The following is a 20,840-nucleotide window of genomic DNA, read 5'->3' on the forward strand; positions in this document are numbered from 1 at the left end:
GTTTCAAGTCAAAATAGTTTGAAATTTTGCCACAGACTTGTATTAACCTGATATTATTAAGACACAAATTCTCTTCTCCTGATACCTATGGTTTTATATCCCTTGAGAGGCAGGTGAAATTGGCTCTTTAAGATCGTACTTTACATTCTCAGAAAGTTTAAGACAAACTCAAATCCTGTTTTGCAGCTAAACATAATCAACTTTATGTTCGAGAATATTGGAAATACCCACTCACCCACCCACCACCATCCCCCAGCATGTGTTTTTTCCCCCTGTGGGAAAGATCTTTCTTCTCTGTATTTATTTTTATTGCTAATCAGTCTTCAAGAGAATTTTTAGGGGTCTGAATTCTGAGCGAGAAAAAAATATCCCACAGGGCCTGGATTCTCGATCCTCCTTTTGATGTAGACCAGATCGTAGGAGACAGACTGGATGAGAGTGAGTTTTATCAGCATATGGCAAGGTAAATCTCTTAAAAACACTGCCTTTACAAAAACAAAAGCCTGCCAGCACTGTATTTTTTTAACTGGTTCCCACTCCCCTCTATTTAAAGATAAAGATGGGAATGTTGTTTTGCCTTTGAGCGTGAGAGAGGCCACTGTGCACAGACACCCCAGCAGGTTTGAAATGTGCAACAGCAGGGCCCTTTCTGGCAAAGGTCCCAGTGTAAAGATGCTAACCATGCCTAACATGTGTTAGAGGATAGTGACCTCATTTTCAGGGATGAACTGAGGTTACTTCCAAGCAAAATCCTTGCAGACAAAGGCAGCCTTGTAGCAATCAGGGAGAATCTGTGAAGGCAGCCCCTTTTACTTTAGTTGGTTTTGATAATGATGATTATAAACATAGATAGCCTTTAGAAGCATTTTTCTTATCGGTCAAGTCACCATCCCCCTTACTACTCTTCTGGCTAATCTATGGAGGAAAAATGTCGGTTTATTTCAAATAATTGGGTAGCAATTAAGTAAAAAACAATAAAATCTTAACAGTCCGAGATCTTCCCTAACTAAAAGGACTTACGTTTTTTCAAGCACTTGCCATGAAAAAGACATACACAAAGTTCCCCTTTATTTAAGATCTGTGCACCCCACACCCCCCAAAACATACCTAAAAAGAATGTATTTGCTAACATAGACCTAATGACCCCTTTGGGGGGGGAAATAGAGAACTATCAATCTCCTAAAGATCCAGGGTTTTTATTGACAGGCAGCAGATTGTAGCATGAATGAATGTCACAGTTGTTTTTGGTTGTGCAATTGGTTGCATTCTTTTGAAATTGATGGAAAATTAGATCACTGTGAAAGATATCTATAAAATATCAGCACACAATATCTTGCTCTAAGATATCTGGCAACTGTGAGTGGGCACTGTCTGCATGGGCGTGTCCCAGTGGATAAGTAGTGATTCAGCTCTAGTCTAGTGGGGAAAAAAATATCTATCCCTCCCATGTGTTTGGGCAGGGCCACAGCTCCATGTCCCAGTCGAAATCCTTAAACAGAGAAGAATGGGACTTTCAAGTCATTTAACTTATTTTTGTTGAAAGTTATTTTAAATAAATAGCAGTCTTGGATTTTGAGTTATGCCAAGTAACTCCATTTATATTAATACTTCAAAATTGTAATTGGTATCTGAAATCACTAGTTAAGAAGCAATACTGGCCAGGCACAGTGGCTCATGCCTGTAATTCTAGCACTCTGGGAGGCCAAGTTGGCAGGATTGCTTGAAGTCAGAAGTTCGAGATCATCCTAAACAAGAGCAAGACCTGGTCTCTACAAAAAAAAAAAAATAGAAAAATTAGCCAGGCGTGGTGGTGTGTGCCTGTAGTCCCAGCTACTCAGGAGGCTAAGCCAGGAGGATGGCTTGAGCCCAGGAGTTTGAGGTTGCAGTGGCCTGGGCAAAAGAGCAAGACCCTGTCTCCAAAAAAAAAAGAAAAAAAGAAAAACAAATCAGCAGCATCAATACCATGGAGGACCTGGAGATTTTGATAACCAGGCCTCCATACTCGAAAAGTCCCTTTCCTGATTGAGAGTAATTTTCAAATTTGTGTTACTTTATACACCAAAAATTACTACCCAGTTGCTACCAAGCAGAGTTTCACATCTTTAGTTTCTGGCTATAAAAGTTTGATTTAAAAAGTAGGGGCATAAGCCGGGCATGGTGGTGCCTGTAGTCCCAGCTACTTGGGAGGGCTGAGGAAGGAGGATCGCTTGTTCCGAGGAGTTTGAGGCCAACCTGGGCAGCACAGGGAGACTCCATCTCTAACAACAACCACCACAACAAAAAAGCGGGGCATCGAAGAACAAGAGAAAGAGTTGGGGGAAGTAAATGTGAAAATCTAAGAATTTAAAATCTGGCGTTGAGATGTTAATGTTCGGAAGTCTTTCTCCATATTTTGACAATAACCTAGTTGAGCGGCTCTCTCCCCCAGTTGTACATTAGAATCGGCTGCACTGTGTTGTTCAAAATGTCCCTTCTCGGACCAATTGGGGTGTGGCCAGCGTGTGCGCATGCGTCTGTGTGTGCACACGTGGCGTGTGCGCACGTGGCGTGTGTGCACGTGGCGTGTGCGCGCACGGATGCGCGCACTTGCGCACCTGTGTTTTAATCCCCCCAGGAGATCCTTGAGACGTGGAGGGTTGGCAACACTGACCTGCAGATCTTGTTGTGTCTATTTTCTCTCACACTCTAATCTGCTGTCAGTTAATTGGGCTAATATGTAGCTTTGATTATGTCTTTCCACTCCTCAAAATCCTTCACTGCCTCCTGATATCCTTATGGTGAAGTTGAATCAGATTTCTCTGGCATTCCCAACCTTCCCTGAACCAGTCCCTTACTGTTCCCACCCACCCCTAACCCGGTCCCCAGGGGAATCCTCTTCTCAGTAGAGACTGCCCATTCAGCATTCCTCAAACATTTCCATTTCTTAATCTCTACATCTCTGCCTACTTGTTCTTCCTTTTCTCACCACTGACCAAAGCCCCCCATTGAAGCCCTGCCTCCTCCTACCAGCTGTTTTCCCAGCTCTATCCAGTTCCTCACAATGAGCTGCTTTAGCAACTTCTGTAGGTTCATCTCCTGTGAATTCTGGCTGCAGCCTGCACAGCTAGATTATAAGATCATTGAAAGGAATAACTGCCTCCTCAAGGTGGAGGGCAAGGACTACCCTAGAAGAGATTATAGTCTGTCCTTAAGGGACAGCTGACATCTGAGCAGAACAGACCAAGTGCAGCTAGAGTCCAGAGAGAGAGTTTAGTGTTTCTAGAGTCTAGTGTTTCTAAGGGAAAGTAGCAAATATGAAATGACCTTTAAGCTAGACATACGATGTATTAGTTGAGTCTCTTGGTGGGGATAGAGGGGGGTTGTTAGTATTACTAGCAGAGGGAACATCCTGGGTGAAGTCACAGTGCCAAGAAATTATGGGACCAGTCAAGGAATAACAAGCAGTCTAGATTGCCTTCAAGATTAGTATTCATTCATGTTTTGTTTCAGGTTGGAAATTTGGGACAAGTCTTTTTCTTCTTTTTTCTTCTTCTTCTTCTTCTTCTTCTTTTTTCTTCTTCTTCTTCTTCTTCTTCTTTTTTGTAAGACTGTGCAAGTTTAGAGGGCCTCAGAGGCTAGGCCATAGAAATGGATTGAATACTATGATTTAAAAGCAGAAACATTTCTACAAATGAAATATGCCACCAAAAGCAATATGTAGAATGAATAAGAGTAGATCTAGTTGGGGAGGAAACTGAAGATAAGCACATGCAACTCCTCTTACTGAGCCTTATCCTCAATCTTAGTATTTCTAAACTCTAGGGCTCCCCAGAACTCAGTTTGAAAACCACTGGTGTTGAGAAAAGAGCCTGGGCTCGTTATCAAGCAGTTCTAGGTTTCAGTCCTTGCTGCTTACTTATTATTAATAACTGTGTGACCTTCAGCAAGCCACTTAACTGTTATGAAATTTAGTTTTCTGCACCCATAATGAAGATTTCTTTCTTGATTGAATATTTAAGAAATAAATGATAACACATGTATAATAATAAACAGTGCATAGTAATAATACATGTAAAATGTTAAGTGAGGTCCCTGACATACAGTAGGCACTCATTAAATTTGCAGCTATTGTCTTTGTCTTAAAACCCTCGGTGGCTCCTTGTCAACACCTGAACATTGCTCAGTGCTTCCAGCAGATTCACCTGGTGGGAACTGCAACCTCCTGGAGGTTTAAAAAAAAAAAAAAAATGATCCAGGCATCATATAGCAAGGGCCTAACCTGGCTAAGTAGCAGGGGGAATGAGAAAAAGAAGAGTAAGCATATTTTCAGCTGTAAGGAAAGCTAAGATGTTAGGAAAATGATAAAAATAAGTCTTTTGAAGTGCATCTCTGAACCAGCACTTTAAGAGATCTACAGAGATCAAAAAATGTTGTGAAAGCAAGAACCAGTTTTACTTGGTTGTTTGGACACAGAGTACAGAAAACAAAGCCTAGGATTGCCCAAGGTGAACAGTCTAATAAGAGACCCCACGTTAAGCTGGGCCCCAAAGGGTGTAGCTCCCAAAATGAGGGTGGACAGGAAATAAGTCCACCATATGGAACATGCAGCAAAAACTTGCTTATCTCCATTTGTCACCAGATGGAAGGAAGAAAAAAATATCTCCTGAGAATTTGTAACCACAAGGAATCCCTCATATCTATACCAGTTGGAGGTCTAAATTTATCTGTGTAGTCTTTAAAACAAAAACAACAAAAAAATCCCTCAAGCCAAACATTTATTTTTAAAGTAATCTTGAGTTGATAGTGCCTCTAGACAACTAGCAGAAGCAACCTCAAATTCCTCTTTGGAATATGGCAACATTAACCCAGACATTAAAGAATTATCAAAGATTAGTGTCTAAGAAATATGAGCTTACAATCAACAGTCAAAAAGCATAGAAATGTAAATCGGTACATTTACTTTGAAATACAATTAACGAGTAAAGTTGAATAAGTACATAGCCAATGACCCAGCATTTATGATCCTAGGTATGTACCTTAAAAAATTCATTCCTCTATGTACCCGGACTAGTACCAGAATGTAACGGCAGCATCTTTCATAGTAAACCCAAACTGAAAACAACACAAACATCCATCAACTCTGCAGTGGATAAACAGGTTGTGCTATAATCACATGATGGACTCTTCTGCAGTAGCAATGATAAATTGGCTACATAGTTACATGTCAACACGGATGCCTGTAAGAAGCACATTAGACAAATGAAGCATGTCACAGAAGGATACGTAATGTATGATTATAGTTATACCAAGTACTAAGACTCTGAAAGTACTAAAAGACTAAGTCAACTACATAATATTTACCTTAGGGAGGTATACATAGATATTAAAACTATAAAGAAAGGCATGAGAATGATTAACAAACAGAGGATTCCTTAGGAGAACCACTCAAGAAAGGGCTCATTGGAAGCCTTCAAAGCTACTTGTATCTTTCGTTCTTGAGCTGACTGATAAGTATATGGGTGTTTGTTTTATGATTTTTCTTTAAACTGTTCATATATATTTTATGTACTCTTTTGTATGTATGATATACATCATGATAAATACTTATTTTAAAGGAAAATGGAGAACTTAAAAAGCCCTCAAGACTGAATATTGGATGGGATGCACACACATAACTTTCTGGAAGGGAGTTTGAGGGATAGAGTGAAGAAAAACAAGTAATCAGAGATTCACACCAAGGTTGCATGCCTGGGTGGCCAGGATAATCTTGGGATCTTTTAACAGAAATAAGAAAATCTATTGTTCACATCTCTGGCATTAGCACCTAGTTGCAGTGGCAGATACATTCTATGTCTCAGTAATCTTTTGTTGTTGCTATTGTTGAGTTGGGGGACCTGGAAGTGGAATTGTTTTGGGGTGAGGATGAGCCCCATGTGGATGTGGAGCTGGGCTCAGAGAGAATGGGGGAAGCCAGGGAAGCGATGAGGTTGCCGAGAAGGAGTGTGCAGGAGGGAGAGAAATGCAAGTTCTGAAAATGGAAAAGTCCTATTTTTCAGTGATGGATTGAAGCAGTGAGAAACAGAAGGGAGTGAACAAAAAGATGAGAGAAGCTTTAAGGAAAGAGTTTCAAGAAAGAGAAGGTGATTAATACTGTCAAAAGTTTCACCATTACAAAAGAAAAGATTTAAAAGTCGTGGAATTTGATGACCAGCAGGTCATTGGTGATTTTGTAGAGGAGCTTTATTGATTAGTGAGAGAAGCCATATTGACAGGACTGCAAATACAATTTAGTATTAAGGGTATAAAGTCAATTAACCTAATCTTTCAAAATATTTGATATTTAAAGGAAAACTTAACAGTAAAATACCTATTTATTGAGTGTTTGCTGCGTATGCAATCACATTGCTAATCACTTTATATGAATTATCTAATTTTATCCTAAGAACAGATAGTTGTATTCCCATTTGACAATGGAGAAAACTGAGGTACATGCATGTTAAGAAATTTGCCAAAGGTAACATTGGTAATAAGGAGAGCAGCTGAGATACAGATGCAGGCTGTGGGACTCCATTGCTTTGGTTCCTAACCAGTCTACGACAGTGAGCTATAGAGGAGATCATCATTTGCGAGGGGGTGCTGGATAGAAGAGTGAAAGGAAATTTTTTTATTTGGGGGTTTTGTTTTGTTTTTGTCTTTAAGAAACATCTGAGTATGTTGGTAGACAGAGGATAAGACAGCAGTAGAGAACAGGAACTTGAAGCTTACAGGAAAGATCACCTGACCCTTCAACTGGTTCCCAGATAGTTGGGAAGATGAGATAAAGGGAGAAATAGTAGAGAATTGGCACATCAAGTATGAATAAGCTCCAGGGATTCCCGCCCCCCCACTCTGAGGCTTTGAAGCAAAGGCACAGACCTCTGTTAGATAGTCATGGGGTCTCCAATCTTCGTTTTTTTCAGATGCTCCACTGTTACCCTGATCTCGAGCCCTATAATAAACTCAAGGAGTTCTGATCCATAGAGGATTTATCTGAAAGTATCTGACATAGTTAATTCAGTGATTGGATGGGTGGAAAGATGCGTGGATGGGCAAGTCGATGGACTGATGGATGGAAAATTAATGAATAAATAAATTAAGAGTTACTAAGCGCGTAGAATAGACCAAAAACTTATTGAGCCCTTTCTTAGAGCAGTGATTAACAGCCTGGGCTCCAGAGATAGGCTGTCTAGGTTTGCATCCCTGTCATTCACAGGCTGTGTGTCCCTGGGAGAGTCACTCATCCTTTCTATAGCTCAGTGTCCTCATCTATGAAATGGAGCTAATAATCATATCTAGTTATGTTAGTTTGCAAAGGCTGCCATAATAAACCACCACAAACTGAGTGGCTTAAAATAACAGAAATTTATTCTCTCACAGTTCTGGAGTCCGGAAGTCCCAAATCAAGGTGTCAGCAGAATCACACTTCCTTCAGAGACTCTAGGGGAGCATTCTTGCTTGCTGCCTCCAGCTTCTGGTGGTTCCTGGCAGTCTTGTCTTGTGGCAACGTGACTCCAATCTCTGCCTTTGTCTTCCCCTGGCCACCTTCTCTCTTATGTGTCTGTGTGTCTTCTCTTCTTTTAAGGACACCAGTCATGGGATTTCAGGCTCATTTTAATCCAATATGACCTCATCTTAACTAATTATATCTGCTAAGATTCTATGTCTAAATAAAGTCATGTTCTGAGGTTCCAAATGGACATGAATTTTAAGGGGAGATCATTCAACTCGCTACACTACTTTATGCAACTATTGTAAGGATTAAGTCCATTAATAGAAGGACTTATACAATTAATACCTATTATATTAAGTGAGTAATACAATTAAGTTAATATAAACATTTGTTAATACAACAGTGTCTAGTATATAGTCAGAGGTATCAATTATGAGTTATTAAAGTTGGCACTCAGGAAATATTCATTCTTTCCAACCACTGCTTTCTGCTGAATAATATCAATATTCCACTGCAGGTGAAAATGCTGAGTTATTAAATTAATTTATAATAACAATTGACTCCATCCCTGAAGCTATTTCCTTGAAAAACACACATGGTTCACATTTCTTTCTAGTAAAATGGCTAAGTATATAAGACATTAAATGATGACAAAAGAAATTTTCATTTTGCAAATTCTTCAGATTATGGTCACCCAGAGGGGGAAAAAATGCTGACCAACCTGTTTATATTCATTTCTGTGCCAACTAATTCCTTAGGCAATGACCTCCTCTGTGTGACTTTCCATGTGGCAGAGTCCAACTTCTCTTTGGACCTTGTTTCCTTCCATAGTAATTTGTCAAGAGCCATTTTTAGATGCATCTTTAGGTCCAGCATCAACAGAAGCATTGTTTTGATATAATGCTCAAGATGAAAAAACAGGCTGCAGTCTTTGTTCAGAGTAGCTCCTAGTTATTTGATGAAATGATAGCTAAGAGATACAGCATACTGGTACTGAGCTTAATACAAAGTATTATGGTTTTTCTTTTATGTTAAGGAAATAAGCAGCCATATCTAAGTGCTATAATATATACTATACATAAGCAGAATTTGGGGGAAAAATAGTGAAGAATCCAATATTTACCTTACCAATTATTCAAGGCGATTTGGAAGAAGAAAAGAGCAGTGAGATGAAGGCAAGTGAGTCATCATTTGTACCGTATCTATTTTGTTCGCCACCACGTAGTGACACTATGACTATCACATAATTGACATTCAACAAATATTTGAGAAAGGAAGATGTGGCTACATTGCATGCAGGTGGTTGAGTATAAAAGAAAGAACTTCTTGGTTTTCTTTTTTCCTGTGGGCTTTGTAATTTCACTTGCTAAGTTGTACATTTTCTTCGGGGCAGTCTCCATTACCTGTCTTACCTTTTCTCTATCTTTTCCTCCCTCCTTTCCCCCTTTTTCTTTGAGGTGTAAAGAGGGTTGTGGTTATGGTTTTGGTGTGGTGAACATGTTGGTATGTAACAGAGGGCTGGAAAAATTGAAGATGAATATTTGTCCCTTCTCGTACCTCCTTAAGTTCTAAGGTGATAAATTAGCTGCCTCAGAGAATTATTTGATACCAGGGTCATTGGGTGAAATAGATATAATGAAGGTATCCACCAGAGAATTCTTTATCAGTAGAGCAGGAATTCTTAAATACAAATCCATGAGCGGGCTTAGCAGTCCTGAGCCAAGTGAAGTGGTGTGCAGAGTATGTACACATACATAGATTCGGTATGTGGGTGTGTGCATATATGTTCAATTGTCGAAGGAAGAGAATTCATTTATAACCTTTGTTAGTCTTAAGAGAACCACTGAATTAGAAGTTTTATACTGGTTGTTTTTTGTTTGGTTTAGTGGTTTGGATGGGAAAATTCTTAGGAAACTTAGAGGAAAATGGACAGTGTATAGAATTATTAAAACTTTTCAGATCTGGAATCAATTCAAAGCCTTTTCCCCTTGAATTATAACACTCTTTTTTAACTGCTTTAGCTGCTGCTTTTCTGCACTCAGAGTCAGAGTTTGGGATGCTTCACTCACAGTTGTTATCTCTGGCAGTTGAAATATCCAGGCAGACTGATGTCATTTGTTCCCAGAACAACATCAGAGCCCTTCTGGGCAAATTCACTGATAAGTCATCGAGCAGGCACAAAGAAGATGCTATTTTACGGTACAATGAACCATCCTTGCGTAGCTAATTTAGTTCTAACTGAACTCATAAACAAAAAAACTAACCTCAAAGTAGGAAACCTCTTTAAAGACTGCACTTTATTTTTCGTTAAATTGCTGGAAACTTTGGCTTGTCCTTTGTCAAAATCAGGCTTTATTAACAACAACAAGCAGCAGCAGCAATAATTTGAGAATCTGCTATGATATGAAGATGAACACCAGAGACCATAACGAAACCATTGAGTCAGGTGTCTAGGAGCACCCGTAGATACTACTAAAATAAAATAAGAAATAAGACAAGAGACAACAACAGTTCAAATCAAATTAGAGGCAGTAATAGTCATTCAGAGAGAAGCTTGTTGCTGGTCAAGGAAAGAGTGGAGTAAACCCTGGAGATAGTGGATCTTCCCTTGAGGTCTTGAGCAAATCAACTCGTAGCATATTAACTCACACCAGAACCAAAGATTCTTCCAAGGGATGGAATTTTTTTCATCTCAGTCACACTTCCATGGATGAATTAGTGTTCTTGCCTCAAAGATTGGCATGTTGGCTGCTTTCCAGTTGCCTGCTCCTTAATCTGCCTCTGCTTGTTCTTAAGGGGATTAATTTGGGGTGGAAGAGGGACAGGTATACCAAAAACTACCCTGCTGTGTGATAAATACCAAGAGAGTGCATTGAAATTCATGCTTTGGGAGCGCTGAGCAATTAAACTCTGCCTGGGAGGTCAGAGCAGGCTTCACAGGTGAGGTGGCATTTGAACAGGGTCTTTGAAGGAGGTATTCACCATATGGCTGAAAGAAGACACTTTCCTCTTTTAAACCATACCCTGTGTGATTGCATTTATTAATATAACCAATGAGGAGATGTTTTGGGCTGCTCTTTCAGGAAAACCTGCTTTTGTGTTGTACTGCATTGAGGAAGACTCTTTTACAAATTTTGGCAGGCCCAATTTTGCAGTGTCTTTCTTCTCACCGTCTTCTCTCTATATTGAAGATTTCAGTAGTAGTTCATTTCAACTGAGCAATTATAGATGTTAAGAGTTCAGAGCTGCAAGCTTTCAATGAATGAATTACATGTATCATTTTGTTGTTTTTAAATTTTTTACCTATTTATTTCTTTGCTCCGGCTGCTGTTCTTAGTAGAGTTTTCACCAGGCTGTGGCCTTAGCTAGCTTGGAAATGTGTGGTCTCTGTATATTCACAATCTGTATAGGCATTTATAAATGCTTTCCATATACAATCCATGTTCCGACACACGGCTATGCTATAGGAGAATCCAACAGAACATCATAGCCTACAAATTTCCGTCAAACTATTACAACAATGTAAAATGTATTTTCGAAGCTATTAATTGAAACATTGGCTATGATAATTAGCTATAGAAAAATGGAATGGATCTTAAAATTTGTTACAAGAAAATAATGGGGTCTTCACAATGTAATTACCAAGAAGTCATAGGCTTTCTCTTTACTCTCGGGAAATAGTATGTTTATTTAAGGTACCCATACGATTATAGGAAATTTTCTCTCTCAATTCAGAATGAGTTATGACATGACAGAAGGGGTAACTTTGTACTCTTGAAATTAGCTTCTAAAGAATTTTTCCTTTTCCTGGTACCTTTACAGAGAATTTTTATTTGTGTTTTCATTTTATAAATAAGATAATCCAATTACTTTCATTTTAGTTTTGACCTTAAGCTGGTAAGTTACAAGCATACATATTAGCTGCATTTTTCATCAAAATGTTCTTCTTTTTTCTTTTAGTCTGATGCCAATGCAAGTTACTTAAGAGCAGCTCGAGCAGGACACCTAGAAAAGGCCCTCGACTACATAAAAAATGGAGTTGACATCAACATTTGCAATCAGGTTTGTTGTAGTTGTTATTGTTTAATTTTTTAGTTAAAATTCTAAAAATCCAGACTTTAAACTCCTTAAAGCTTTCATTAACTATTGCCAAGAATTTCTCATTTTTGTGAGTTTTTTCTGTTAAATTTTACCAGCTTCACATGGTCAAATTATTCTCTGTTAGAGGAATGTTCAGAAACCTAGGCATCTGTCCCTTAATAATTAATTCCTAAAATTTAGTACATAACGATAATGGAACAACCCACCTAGTTTTCAAATACTTTTATTCCTAATTCAGATTCCTGCACTGCACTTGTGCAAGTGATCGTCAGTGGGATGACATCTCAGGAGTTCTTGGTAGGCTATTTACGGCTGTATTTTCAATGTGCTCACTAAAGCTTTCCCTTCTCTTTTAATCAGAATGGGTTGAATGCTCTCCATCTTGCTTCCAAAGAAGGCCATGTGGAGGTTGTTTCTGAACTACTACAGAGAGAAGCCAACGTAGATGCAGCTACAAAGGTCAGTATCACATATTTAATAGTTTTTATAATACTTGCCAAATTCCATACGGATTCAGTCCTCAGTAAGAATCAGGGTACAACTCTCATGAGGTATTTGTCAACTTTGTTTTCTTTGGGGAACTTATGAACACAGAAGGATTTAAAAAGTGGATAAGTCGATGTATCCTGCTTTTCATTTCACAGAAAGGAAACACAGCGTTGCATATCGCATCTTTGGCTGGCCAAGCAGAGGTGGTAAAGGTCTTGGTTACAAATGGAGCCAATGTCAATGCACAATCTCAGGTAAATTTATGATTCTATGGCAAAGAAACTTTGTTATGATTTGCAAATAGTGTTCTTTGGGTCAGGTGCTTGCTTGGTGCACATATCCTCTAAGAACACCAAACTTAAGAGCTATATTCAAATAGTAATAGTGTTGCAAATTATTTAAATTCATCTGTATCCTCATTTGCAATACACATGTGAAAGCTAGAGGTTTTTAAAAGTGGTCCATTTATGAAACTCTATGACTGGTAGTCATAGACACAGATGTTTAGGGGATACCTGCAATACAGTCTTATACTATTTTGTGATGCTTGCTCAGGTCCAGACTCAGTATTTAACCTACAAAGGAAATAGGAATGCCAATACCTGAGAAAATGCTATTAGAATTTCAGAATGTATCAGTGATCTGTTTGAAAAATGAAAGAAGTTGCTTAAGTCCTCTTTGCTAATAACTAAAGTATCTTTGTTGTTCTCTGAAACAGATTTAAAAAAAAAAAAAAGGGCAGAAGAAACTTAAAAAATTCTCAAGTTTTAGAATTTCCAGATTTCTTTTTAATGAATATAGGTCCTCCTGTACATCTCACACAATCTTGCTTGAAGTTCTAAGAAGAGCACCATTAGATTATCATTCGATAGACTTTGAGTCTAAAAGAATTAACTTCACTTTATTGATTGAAATGCATAGGTCCTCATTATTCAAGTATTCATTATTTGAGCCCCCACAGACATGAGTTGTGAGGAAAGCAAACATCATCGTAACGCAAAAATATCCACTAAGGACATGACCACTTTTAAAACTGGTTCCCACTCAAACATTTATTCCAGTTGAATGCTGACATCTATGCTGATTTTTCAGTGTCTCCCCCAGGATGTTGGATATTGAACAAATTGATTACAGAACAAAAACTGCAAGTTTTGCCAAAGACACAGGATTTTTGTGAAGTCAGGGAAAGTGATGTTGGCGCACTTCTGGGTGCACAGCTGAGCTGCGGGTACATGGCTTTGTGGCAGCATTAGGCAAGGCAGCATTTGAAGACCTAGGTTGATTTCCTGATGGGTGTTTCATATAGGAATGATTTGGAAATCCAAAGATTAAATGAAGAAAAAAAGATAAATGAGATCTTTGGTTCTCACATACTTTGTGCAAAAACTGTCCTTTTTTGCTTATGTTGTGAAAATGAAAAGTGAAAGATGTCAAGATATCATATACTTTTGTTGGAAAAATTACACTTTTTCTCCACAAAAATCACACTTGGTTTAGTTTTTGTTCATTCTGAGAGCTCATACATGAATGCAGTTATAACCTACATTTTGTTAAATCATATAAACCTACTTTTATTATTTCTGGTTTTATTCTAAACAGTAAGTCTCAGATTTTTTTCATTATTTACTGTGGACTTCTGATCTCCGTTCCAAGCATACTTGATTTCATCAGCCTTTTTCAGTACCAATTATCTTTGGATAACAGGAGTCTGCTCTGTTTTGTGGGTCCACAGAATTGCAATGACTTCCTCCCCCATTTACCGAAGACATAACAGTGATAGCTCTGATGCCATTACATGTCAGTGTCATGGAAAAGGAACTACTCAGTGCTTCCAACTGCCTGGTTTCTTGTATATTTACTCTAACTTCTTTGTAGTTCCCTGTGGTTGGAACTCTGTTACATTGTCCATACCAATTATTCTGATTCCCCATGAGAGTTCACTTGGAGTAAAAATGCTGTTTCCAGAAAGAAATGACATGAAGTTGAATATTGGCAAGTATAATACTTTGAGACAGATATAGACCACCCGACTATGATAGAATCATCATGCTTTTAAACTGCTTTTTCCAAAATGCCCCTATAATTTGTTTCATTGAAAAATGTCTAGGTAGTTTTAGGCTCTGAGATAGTAGGAAAACTCTTTGACCCATTTTCATTTCCTTTTTTATTCTCTCAAGAGAGGAAAAATAAACCTCCTTCTTTTGAAAATCACACATATTCTTGACTAATGCTTACAGCAGCCATACTTTTAAGACCTGCTCTGCAATATTTGGGAGAAGCTACAGTTGAAATAAAATCCTAACCAGCTTTAATGTCAATTTATACACATTCCACACTTATGATGCAGCGAGGGAGAAGAACTTAGGCTGTGAAATTCCCTGGTATTTGCAGTTGTGCTTGGAATTCCCCACCACACAGTACACAGCAAAGCGTTTCACCCTTCGTCTGGACACCTGCCTTCATGTGCCTTCTGAACTGCATTATTCTGTGGATAGAATAAATAATGAGATGACCATGCAGCAGCATCGAGTTTCCATGATAATGCCTGGTAGCAACTCTGCAATAGGAACTTTTATAAGGAACAATAAGCAATGATGCCATGAAATAAGATTAAACTCCATGTGGGCAGCAGCACATAAAACATCACAGGAATATTAATATTCAAGAAAGACAGCTTCTCTATCTCAATGAAATTTTAACCTATAAGCAATGGTCAGTAGTCAACAAGAAATAGTGTGAAGAGAGCCCTTTACTCTCCTTGAATATAAAAATTCTCCTTATCTTAAAAATGACGTTGAGCAGGTCAAGTTCTGATCTTATAAACTGTGGCTCTGTGAACTAGGAATTTGTAGATTTTATATTAAAATAATTTTTCCCACTGCCTTGATCTTAGGTCTTAACAAGTTAACTTTTTTTTTTTTAAATAGTGACAGGAGTCTTGCTTGTGCTCAGGCTGGTCTCGAGCTCCTGGCCTCAGGCAGTCCTCCTGTCTTGGCCTCCCACAGTGCTAGGATTACAGGCGTGAGCCATTGCACCCAGCCCTGTTTTGTATTATTCAATATTCCAGTAATCATTTAGTCCTGCCCTGAGAAAGAAATCGGGTGACAAACTAAATTGTGATTATAAAGAATTCTACTATTAAGTCCTTAATACTTTGTACCAAATACAGCACCCACGATTAATAATATTTCCTACTGAAAAACCTCAAACTGCAAGTCAAATGACATCCCTCACTCTTCTCTCCTTCTTTGTCTTTATTCTGTAATGTAAAGCACTAACTGTGTTTATAAAGAAGCGAAGTCTGTCTCAGATAATATTTTAACCATCAGAGTATTCTAAATGAACAGATTTTCATAGCAATGTTAACAAAGGCAAGAGCCTTTAGGTAAACCAGTGCCTCCTTGGTCTTTCCATATACCCTGACATTCCCTGTGGTGGCGAAGTCAGATCCTGACAAAATCAGGCAGGTGGGTATGGTTCAGATAGAACCTCTTTGAGCTGTAACATTATATCACACCTCTAATCTAACTGACTTTCACAAAAATTAGTATCGTATCTGAATCAATGTAAATCTTTCACCATGCCCTTAACAGCTTAATTAAGAACAGCCCTTTATGATATACAAAGGCTGGCCATAAGAAACTAGAATGAATAGGAAAATTTCATGGATGAAATTTAAGCCCTTACTTAAATGAAATCACAGGAGGACTTATTATTTTATTTTATTTTGGTGGGTATTAGGCAGCATGCCTCAATACTATCTACAAAATTATAAGTCTGCAGATTTGTATGCTTATAATAGCACCACTCTAAACATTCAGAGCAGAAGGTACCGAAGATGCTGGATAAAATCAGACTTCAAATAGCACACTCGCTCTGTCTTAAGCTGCTCTGCCTTTTGAGAATTTAATCTGTTGTTGCTACAGAAAAGAAAATGTAAATTGGGCACCCGTATATTACTTTTTAGCCAGCTTTGTTTTGGAAATTTTCTAAGTTAGGAAACTAATATGAAAATAATGGTGTATTTTTTTTTCTCTTAAGAGAAGAATAATACTCTTTTTGAAATCTGACCATTCCCCCAATCCAGGTACCATTTCACAGGAAATTATTACAACTGTAGGTTGTCCAATGACGGCACATTGAATTTCTGGTGCCTCAACCTCTTTGAGCTAGGGAGTGATGGTAATATTTTTATTTCACTCTTTCCAAAGAATATTTCTGATTTTCTCTCTAGAATCATAACTAAATAGTATGTATGTGTTTCCATGTCTTGTTGATCATTTCTTGATAGATAAAAATTTAATTTGTGTTATCTGGACTATAGGAGCAGAAACTTAACTTGAGCACAAAAGGGAAGATATTAGAGTTAGATGAGGAACACAGAGACTAGAAGGCTAAAAAAGCTTTCAGAAAGCTTTGGAAAGCAGACAGTTGGGGAGGAGAGTGGGAGAACCTAGCTAGCCAGAAGCAGAGAGCAAGCTTGTCCTTGGATTTGGTTCCTACAGGCCAGTCAAGGCTGGGGAGAGGGAATTGTGCAGAGAACAGAGTTGAGGATAGAGGGCAGACCTGAAAGAGAAGAGGAAAGATATCCTGCACGTGTCCACCCTGTAATTAACCAAGGGCAGGTTGATTGGTCTCAAAGTCCAACCAAGACAAGTCCTACTTATATAATGGGGAAGCAGTAATTCTCCAGAACAAAACAGGGGTGACATTGTCAAATGAAGAGGAAATAGATACAGGTTTTGGTTGACCAAAACTAAAGCAAAATAAAATAAACAACCACACACCCCAAATGGCCACTATAAAATTGGAATTTCCATCATGAAGACCTCTCCAAAAACGTTTTATCACTATGGGAAGCAGAAACAACATAATACCATTCAAGGCCACATATTGCATGATTCTGTTTATATGGAGTCTCCAGAGTAGGCAAAGCCATAGAGACAGAAAGTAGATGAGTGGTTGCTAAGGGCAAATGGGGGGTGACTGCTAACAAGAGTGGGGTTTCTTTTGGGGGTGATAAAAATGTTCTAGAGATAGATAGTGGGTATGTTTGCCTGATTTTATGAATATACTAAAAATCACTGAATTATATACTTTTAAAGGGTGAGTTTTATGATATGTGAATTAGTAAACAATATCAGTAAATAAATATTTTAAAAATCAAAAAGTGGACAAAAATATGACCATTCAGAAAATGACTAGTTTTCTGGTAATAACCGTAGGATGGCAAGCACTCAGAAAGAAGGGGAGGCTGGACACAGTGGCTTATGCTTTTAATCCCAGCACTTGAGGCCAGGAGTTCGAGACCAGCCTAAGCAATGTAGCAAGACCCTTATCTCTACAAAAAATAAAAAAATTCGCCAAGCATGGTGGCACGTGCCTGTAGTCCCAGCTACTTGGGAAGTTGAGGTGGGAGGATTGCTTGAACCCATGAGTTCTAGGTAACAGTGAACTATTATGATGCCACTGCACTCAAGCCTGGGTGACAGAGCAAGACCCCATCTCTTAAAAAAAAACTGAAAGAAAAGAAGAAAAAACCATGTGGAAAACAATTAATTATAGGGCTGTGTCTTGCTGTGACTCTTGTCTACACAATATTTCTAAGTAATCCAAATTCTACACATCTTGTTTTCTGCCATTGTAAAGAAGGGCAGCATGTGGAAGGATTTAAAAGTTGTGCTTCTGGCCGGGTGCCGTGGCTCAGGCCTGTAATCCTAGCACTCTGGGAAGCCAAGGAGGGAGGATCACTTGAGCTTAGGAGTTCAAGACCAGCCTAGCAAGAGTGAGATCCCATCTCTATAAAAAATAGAAAAATTAGCCAGGCGCAGTAGCATGAACCTGTAGTTCCATCTACTTGGGAGGCTGAAGCAAGAGGATCGCTTGAGCCCAGGAGTGTGAAGTTGCAGTGAGCTACAATCATGCCACTGCACTCTATCCCAGGCAACAGAGCAAGACCCTGACTCACAATTTAAAAAAATAAAAATAAATAAAATGTGTGCTTCTTAAGAATAAATCTCTAGAAACTCCAGGTCTGTAAAAGAAAGCATCACCTTAAAATTCAGTGTCTGACTTTGGACTTTCTTCATGAATCCTGAAATACTTGGTTCTGGAAGGAAACTTCGAGAACAGTGGACATTCACTGGGCTAGAAGCCAGTTGTATGGGTAGACCAATGTTTCTTAGGCAGTCTTGGACCATGGCAGACTTCCACCCTAAAGTTGAGAAGCAACAGGCGTAACTTACCTAGTTGATATTTATGTCTGAGAGAACAACATCCATTTTGGAATTTTTCCTTAAAAACTTTACTCCTAAAATCTGAATCTGCCCTCGGGAAATTTTGGTTTTCAGACACTATACTTCATGAGGAAATGTACTCAGTAGTTCATTTAGCTGTAAGAAAACTCCACACTGGTTTTCACCTTTCTTTTCTTTCTTTCTTTCTTTTTTTATTGTTATTTTTGTTTTGTTGCTTAAATGATATTTAAATCAACCAGGGATTTAATAATCTTTCATTTTGGTCAACTAAGAAAGAAAATAGAGAAAATAGCAGTAAGATGAGGGTAATCCTAAACTACCTTTCCAGTTTCCCTCATAGCTCAGGGAAGAGTGACAAAGATGAAAGACACTCAGATTCATAGAGACACACACACACACACACACACACACACAACATGTTGCAACTATTCCATGCTTCATGTTTAATATAAACTCTCTTCATGTTGATATGAACTCTCATAATAGAACAGAGTAACAGTGGGCTCCAGAGGTATTACCAGGTAGACAAAAGGAAGTGGCCTGCATGGGCTGTCACTTTCCACTGCCTCTAATTTTGTGTTTCTAATTTTGAGCTTGGCAATAGATAACCTAACTTGTTTCAATTGTGTACAAAACAAAGTAGAATAGAGGAACTTTCTGATAAGTGTGTAGCTGTGGTAGATTTGTTATAAGGCATCACTTTTATCTGTTCCAGGATCTTTTTAACTGACTTTCTAATTCTTGGCTATAAGCCAAAATAGTGAGGTCATCAGAGGCTGAACTTATGGATAAGTAAAGTATTCATATAGTAGTTGATAATTATAATAATGGACCTAAACCTTTTGAATCACACAATTTGAATAAGAGGTAACATTTTCATTTGAAATATATTTACTTTTATTCTTTGAAATTGTATAATGTATACAATAAAATTCCAGAACATTTCAGTTAAATAGAAACTGCATTCTGAAAAATGTATTTACAGCCTGGCATGGTGGCTCACACGTGTAATCCTAGCACTTTGGGAGGCCTAGGTGGGAGGATTGCTTGAGGCCAGGAGTTCAAGACCAGCCCGAGCAACACAGACTCCATGTCTACAAAAAAATAGAAAAATTGGTTGGGCATGGTGGCATGTGTCTGTAGTTCCAGCTACTTGGGAGGCTGAGGCAGGAGCATTGGTTGAGCCCAGAAGTTTGAAGTTGCACTGAGCTATGATGATGCCACTGCACTCTAGCTCAACCAGCAAAGCACCACCCTATCTGAAAAAAAAAATGCATTCAAAGAGAATATATTATAGTTTGAGAAGTGTTTTGATGCTTATATCTTGCAATATAATTTTTAAATATTACAGTATTTCACAGATGTGAAATACATTCTTCTAGAGAACAAACGCACATATGTGACATTTTTAATAAGAAAGTTAAAATGTAATGTGCACATTAATTTGCTTGGATACAAGTTCTTGGGCAATGTAAACACGTTTCAGACAAGCATATACACACAAATGTACTAAATGTGTGTATATACGTATATATGTGTATGTATGAAAATATATATAAATATTCTGGGTATAAAAATGCTATGCTTTTGCAAAAAATGTAAGGGAAGGAAACCTACAAAAAGGAGGCTACTAATTGGATTGAATCTTACTATTTTGCAAATTGGTTTTCCTTTCTTCACTCTAAGTGACAGCACCCACGGTAAATTTGAAGTCATTTGATATTAATATAAATTCCTTTCCAACTCGGAACTATTTCAGATGCTTACTTTTATGTGAAAATATTACATAATTATTTAAAATAGATAATTGACACTTGGGAGCTACAATGACCAAATATGTTTTTCTTCATATCCTCATAGCATCTAGTAAAATCCTTTACTCATGGTAGGCTCTCAATAAGTGGCTGATGACTAAGTGAATGTAATTATTTATCTAAAGTGAGTGAATTGCTTTGAATTATATATAGACTATTAACTATGATCTACACTCAAATTATGAAGTATAATTGTGAACTATACTTAAATTATAAAGTTTGCTTGAACTATGGTGTTTAGGTTTTCTAATAAATATGAATATGTAAAAGTATTATTAAAATTATTAATGTGAGCATTTTTTAGAGCATATATCATCAGACCATGGAAAAATAGATCAGTTCCAGGAAGCTGCAGACAAACATTTATGTCTTATTTTGCAGAATGGTTTCACACCATTGTATATGGCAGCCCAGGAAAACCACCTGGAAGTTGTCAAGTTTCTTCTTGACAATGGTGCAAGCCAGAGCCTAGCCACAGAGGTAAGACACTTTGGTTTTTTCTGTGGGTAAGTTCACATTTTTATAGGGTGTTTTGACAACATGGAATTGAGAATTTGTACCACTAATATTTCAGTTGCAGTTGTATATTAATGTGTGGGTTCATAAGTTTTTATGAAATACACTGGAAATTCTATTTCTAATCCATAATAATCTTTCATTGCATAGATACCCTTTCTGCTCCCCAATGCCTGGTTCTACCCTATAATTGAG

The 20,840-nt window shown here is 38.0% G+C and overlaps 1 protein-coding gene across 2 annotated transcripts in view; it reads left to right on the forward strand.

Annotated features, from left to right (window-relative positions):
• ANK3 (ankyrin 3, node of Ranvier (ankyrin G)) overlaps positions 1–20,840 on the forward strand; it is a 515,090-nt gene that overhangs the window by 266,734 nt on the left and 227,516 nt on the right. For both annotated transcript variants that reach the window (XM_012657562.1, XM_012657554.1), the window contains exons 2-5: positions 11,429–11,530; positions 11,930–12,028; positions 12,214–12,312; positions 20,511–20,609. In XM_012657562.1, the coding sequence (XP_012513016.1) occupies positions 11,429–11,530; positions 11,930–12,028; positions 12,214–12,312; positions 20,511–20,609 (399 nt within the window). The remainder of the gene's footprint in view (positions 1–11,428; positions 11,531–11,929; positions 12,029–12,213; positions 12,313–20,510; positions 20,610–20,840) is intronic.

This window comes from Propithecus coquereli, unplaced genomic scaffold (assembly GCF_000956105.1).
Source record: "Propithecus coquereli isolate 6110/MARCELLA unplaced genomic scaffold, Pcoq_1.0 Scaffold115, whole genome shotgun sequence".
Lineage (NCBI taxonomy): Eukaryota > Metazoa > Chordata > Mammalia > Primates > Indriidae > Propithecus > Propithecus coquereli.